Consider the following 6,000-nt stretch of genomic DNA (forward strand, 5'->3'; position numbering starts at 1 on the left):
TGAGATTAAATTTATTTTACAAGAGAGACCTGCTCATAACAGAACTAGCAAAACTATCAAAATGATACTAACAACCCTCATTGACAGACATCAGTTCATAAGGCTGTGTGTCAGTCAATGGACCATGTCATCACAAGTCATCATGTCAATGGTCTGGTCAGTCACATCTCACTCACATGTTGACCTCCCAGTCTCTGTACTTGTCGGCCCCACAGCACTGCAGTCCTATCTGGATCTCATCTGTGATGAACCTCAGGTCCAGGTCATCCTGGTAACGTACCATGGCAGCCAGCATACCTGACCTCAGGTATCCATCTATCTGTCCCTGCAGGCTGTAGGCCACGATGGCCGCTAGGACCTGGGCTGCTACCAGGACCAGCACGGTGGCTGAGGAGACCTGGAGCAGGCAGCAGTTCTCTCTCAGAGCCCCCACACTAGAGGTCAACAGATTATGATTTTTCAACACCGATACCGATTATTGGATGGCCAAAAAAGCCAATACCGATTAATCGGCTGATTATTATGATTTTTTTTTTATATGTATATATATACACTGCTCAAAAAAATAAAGGGAACACTTAAACAACACAATGTAACTCCAAGTCAATCACACTTCTGTGAAATCAAACTCTCCACTTAGGAAGCAACGCTGATTGACAATAAAATTCAACTGCTGTTGTGCAAATGGAATAGACAACAGGTGGAAATTATAGGCAATTAGCAAGACACCCCCAATAAAGGAGTGGTTCTGCAGGTGGGAACCACAGACCACTTCTCAGTTCCTATGCTTCCTGGCTGATGTTTTGGTCACTTTTGAATGCTGGCGGTGCTTTCACTCTAGTGGTAGCATGAGACGGAGTCTACAACCCACACAAGTGGCTCAGGTAGTGCAGCTCATCCAGGATGGCACATCAATGCGAGCTGTGGCAAGAAGGTTTGCTGTGTCTGTCAGCGTAGTGTCCAGAGCATGGAGGCGCTACCAGGAAACAGGCCAGTACATCAGGAGACGTGGAGGAGGTCGTAGGAGGGCAACAACCCAGCAGCATGACTGCTACCTCCACCTTTGTGCAAGGAGGAGCAGGAGGAGCACTGCCAGAGCCCTGCAAAATGACCTTCAGCAAGCCACAAATGTGCATGTGTCTGCTCAAACGGTCAGAAACAGACTCCATGAGGGTGGTATGAGGGCCCGACGTCCACAGGTGGGGGTTGTGCTTACAGCCCAACACCGTGCAGGACGTTTGGCATTTGCCAGAGAACACCAAGATTGGCAATTTCGCCACTGGCGCCCTGTGCTCTTCACAGATGAAAGCAGGTTCACACTGAGCACGTGACAGACGTGACAGAGTCAGGAGACGCCGTGGAGAACGTTCTGCTGCCTGCAACATCCTCCAGCATGACCAGTTCGGCGGTGGGTCAGTCATGGTGTGGGGTGGCATTTCTTTGGGGGGCCCTCCATGTGCTCGCCAGAGGTAGCCTGACTGCCATTAGGTACCGAGATGAGCTCCTCAGACCCCTTGTGAGACCATATGCTGGTGCGGTTGGCCCTGGGTTCCTCCTAATGCAAGACAATGCTAGACCTCATGTGGCTGGAGTGTGTCAGCAGTTCCTGCAAGAGGAAGGCATTGATGCTATGGACTGGCCCGCCCGTTCCCCAGACCTGAATCCAATTGAGCACATCTGGGACATCATGTCTCGCTCCATCCACCAACGCCACGTTGCACCACAGACTGTCCAGGAGTTGGCGGATGCTTTAGTACAGGTCTGGGAGGAGATCCCTCAGGAGACCATCCGTCACCTCACCAGGAGCATGGCCAGGCGTTGTAGGGAGGTCATACAGGCACGTGGAGGCCACACACACTACTGAGCCTCATTTTGACTTGTTTTAAGGACATTACATCAAAGTTGGATCAGCCTGTAGTGTGATTTTCCACTTTAAATTTTGAGTGTGACTCCAAATCCATACCTCCATGGGTTGATAAATTGGATTTCCATTGATTATTTTTGTGTGATTTTGTTGTCAGCACATTCAACTATGTAAAGAAAAAAGTATTTAATAAGATTATTTCTTTCATTCAGATCTAGGATGTGTTGTTTAAGTGTTCCCTTTATTTTTTGAGCAGTATATATACACACACACACACACAGCTCTGAAGTGACAACGATACTGAAGAGTCTGCTTAGGAGACAAATACTCTCAACTGTTTGAATAATAAAAATAGAGTTTAAGTTACCTGTGATGAATGCTGAAAACAAAAACTGTCATTTCTATATGCAGGAAATCCTATTTTAATAATGGGCATGGTAAGAATTGACTACCAAAGTGCGAGTCATAATTCCCATGACACCTTCTAGCAAAATCTGAAAAGCGGTTACTTCATTTATTCCATAGGATATTTTTAGATTAACTTAAAATAAGGTCTATGTTTGCTTTAGGCTTACACCACCTTGCCAATTTTATAACTGTGTAGATATCCATAGGATATAACTCTGATAAATATAAGCGAAGATAAAAAAATTTGTAGAGTGGATTTTTGAAAATATGTTAACAAACGTTACCTAGTGAGATTTACACGGGTATCAAAATGCCGAGGCGGTTTAAGCACAAAACACAGACCTTATTTGAAGTAGATCAAGACATTCTCTATGGAAGACATGAACGGTAAAATAACGAAGGAACCCCTTTTAAGTTCAGCCGCAAGTTATTACAGGAATTATGACGCGTCGACTATTTCTCTCTAAACCATATACCTTTGACTATTACGAGCCTGCTGCTGCCTACCACCGCTCAGTCAGACTGCTCTATCAAATATCAAATCATAGACTTAACTATAATATAATAAACCTTAGGTCATTAATATGGTCAAATCCGGAAACTATCATCTCGAAAACATAACTTTCAGTGACGTACGGAACCGTTCCGTATTTTATCTAACGGGTGGCATCCATAAGTCTAAATATTCCTGTTACATCGCACAACCTACAATGTTATTTCATAGTTCTGTAAAATTCTGGCAAATTAGTTCGCAACGAGCGAGATTCTATATACCCTGATTCTGCGTGCAACGAACGCAAGAGAACTGACACAATTTCATCTGGTTAATATTGCCTGCTAACCTGGATTTCTTTTAGCTAAATATGCAGGTTTAAAAATATATACTTATGTGTATTGATTTTAAGAAAGGCAATGATGTTTATGGTTAGGTGCAGTCGTGCAACGATTGTGCTTTTTTCGCAAATGCGCTTTTGTTAAATCATCCCCGTTTGGCGAAGTCTGCTGTCTATGTTAGGAAAAATAGTCTTCACAGTTCGCAACAAGCCAGGCAGCCCAAACTGCTGCATATACCCTGACTCTGTTTGCAAGAGAAGTGACACATTTTCCCTAGTTAAAAGAAATTCATGTTAGCAGGCAATATTAACTAAATATGCATGTTTAAAAATGCACTGCTCAAAAAAATAAAGGGAACACTTAAACAACACAATGTAACTCCAAGTCAATCACACTTCTATGAAATCAAACTGTCCACTTGGGAAGCAACACTGATTGACAATGAATGTCACATGCTGTTGTGCAAATGTAATAGATAACAGGTGGAAATTATAGGCAATTAGCAAGACACCCCCAATAAAGGAGTGGTTCTGCAGGTGGGGACCACTGACCACTTCTCAGTTCCTATGCTTCCTGGCTGATGTTTTGGTCACTTTTGAATGCTGGCTTTGCTTTCACTCTAGTGGTAGCATGAGATGGAGTCTACAACCCACACAAGTGGCTCAGGTAGTGCAGCTCATCCAGGATGGCACATCAATGCGAGCTGTGGCAAGAAGGTTTGCTGTGTCTGTCAGCGTAGTGTCCAGAGTATGGAGGCGCTACCAGGAGACAGGCCAGTACATCAGGAGACGTGGAGGAGGCCATAGGAGGGCAACAACCCAGCAGCAGGACCGCTACCTCCGCCTTTGTGCAAGGAGGAGCAGGAGAAGCACTGCCAGAGCCCTGCAAAATGACCTCCAGCAGGCCACAAATGTGCATGTGTCTGCTCAAACGGTCAGAAACAGACTCCATGAGGGTGGTATGAGGGCCCGACGTCCACAGGTGGGGGTTGTGCTTACAGCCCAACACCGTGCAGGACGTTTGGCATTTGCCAGAGAACACCAAGATTGGCAAATTCGCCCTGCGCCCTGTGCTCATCACAGATGAAAGCAGGTTCACACTGAGAACGTGACAGACGTGACAGAGTCTGGAGACGCCATGGAGAACGTTCTGCTGCCTGCAACATCCTCCAGCATGACCGGTTTGGCGGTGGGTCAGTCATGGTGTGGGGTGGCATTTCTTTGGGGGGCCGCACAGCCCTCCATGTGCTCGCCAGAGGTAGCCTGACTGCCATTAGGTACCGAGATGAGCTCCTCAGACCCCCTGTTAGACCATATGCTGGTGGGTTGGCCCTGGATTCCTCCTAATGCAAGACAATGCTAGACCTCATGTGGCTGGAGTGTGTCAGCAGTTCCTGCAAGAGGAAGGCATTGATGCTATGGACTGGCCCGCCCGTTCCCCAGACCTGAATCCAATTGAGCACATCTGGGACACCATGTCTCGCTCCATCCACCAACGCTACGTTGCACCACAGACTGTCCAGGAGTTGGCGGATGCTTTAGTCCAGGTCTGGGAGTAGATCCCTCAGGAGACCATCCGCCACCTCATCAGGAGCATGCCCAGGCGTTGTAGGGAGGTCATACAGGCACGTGGAGGCCACACACTCTACTGAGCCTCATTTTGACCTGTTTTAAGGACATTACATCAAAGTTGGATCAGCCTGTAGTGTGGTTTTCCACTTTAATTTTGAGTGTGACTCCAAATCCAGACCTCCATGGGTTGATAAATTGGATTTCCATTGATTATTTTTGTGTGATTTTGTTGTCAGCACATTCAACTATGTAAAGAAAAAAGTATTTAATAAGATTATTTCTTTCATTCAGATCTAGGATGTGTTGTTTAAGTGTTCCCTTTATTTTTTTGAGCATCATATATACTTGTGTATTGATTTTAAGAAAGACATTGATGTTTATGGTTAGGTACACGTCGGAGCAAAGACACTCCTTTTTCGCTAATGCGCACCACATCGATTATATGCAAAGCAGGACAGGCTAGATAAACTAGTAATATCATCAACCATGTGTAGTTAACTAGTGTTTATGATTGATTGATTGTTTTTTATAAGATAAGTTTAATGCTAGCTAGCAACTTACCTTGGCAACGTAAAGCAGGTGGTTAGAGCGTTGGGCTAGTTAACGTAAGGTTGCATCCCCAAGCTGACAAGGTAAAAATCTGTCGTTCTGCCCCTGAACAAGGCAGTTAACCCACCGTTCCTAGGCCGTCATTGAAAATAAGAATGTGTTGTTTAACTGACTTGCCTAGTTAAATAAAGGTTTTAAAAAAATAATAATAATAATTAAATAGATCTTTTTTTATAATAATCGGCAAATCGGTGGCCAAAAATACCGATTACTGATTGTTATGAAAACTTGAAATCGGCCCTAATTAATCGGCCTTTCCGATTAATCGGTCGACCTCTACCCCACACAGCCTGACAGGCAGAGGGTAGACAGCACCAAGCCCAGCATCACAAACACCAGCATTGGGTCGGTGCTGATCTGTCCTATTTTCTCCTGAGCGAAGGATTCCTTGATGATGAGGTCCCACAGTCCCAGGGCCAGGACCACCAGGCCTAGCACTGTGAAGAGGAGGTTGCTGAAGAACAGGGGGTACTTGAGAAGGCAGTCTCTCAGGGAGGAGGGCATGCTACAGGCTCTGGGTTTTACCTCCCTGGTTCTACCCTGGTTCCCTGGTCCATCATTTGGTCCTGGTTCTGGAGCCTGTTCTTCTGTGCTGCTCTCCTCAGTCCCCTGAAGGACTCCTGACAACTCTCTATTAGTGTCTGTCTTCAAAGAGGAAACAGCACAGACAATAAACAATGAGATTTCACTGAGACAAAAACAACTCATCAAGTT

General features: G+C 45.4%; 1 protein-coding gene across 1 annotated transcript; it reads right to left on the minus strand.

The window, feature by feature from the left end:
• Window positions 1-172: 172 nt before the first annotated feature.
• LOC145877514 (tetraspanin-10-like) lies at window positions 173-5,790 on the minus strand. The gene is made up of 2 exons (XM_082973138.1): window positions 5,567-5,790; window positions 173-434 (listed from the first exon to the last, which is right to left on the minus strand). Exons 1-2 carry the CDS (start codon window positions 5,788-5,790, stop codon window positions 173-175), a joined length of 486 nt encoding a protein of 161 aa, XP_082829264.1.
• Between the last annotated feature and the right edge of the window lie 210 nt (window positions 5,791-6,000).

Source organism: Salmo salar, chromosome 03, assembly GCF_965601325.2.
Source record: "Salmo salar chromosome 03, fSalSal1, whole genome shotgun sequence".
NCBI classification, from domain to species: Eukaryota; Metazoa; Chordata; class Actinopteri; order Salmoniformes; family Salmonidae; genus Salmo; species Salmo salar.

What these genes read in the sequence shown, in the direction of transcription:
- LOC145877514 (XM_082973138.1), bottom strand. Translation starts at nt 5,790, where the DNA reads ATGCCCTCCTCCCTGAGAGACTGCCTTCTCAAGTACCCCCTGTTCTTC. An exon ending in TGCCTGTCAGGCTGTGTGGG is followed by an intron (nt 435 to 5,566) that starts GTAGAGGTCGAC and finishes GTTGACCTCTAG; the next exon opens with TGTGGGGGCTCTGAGAGAGA.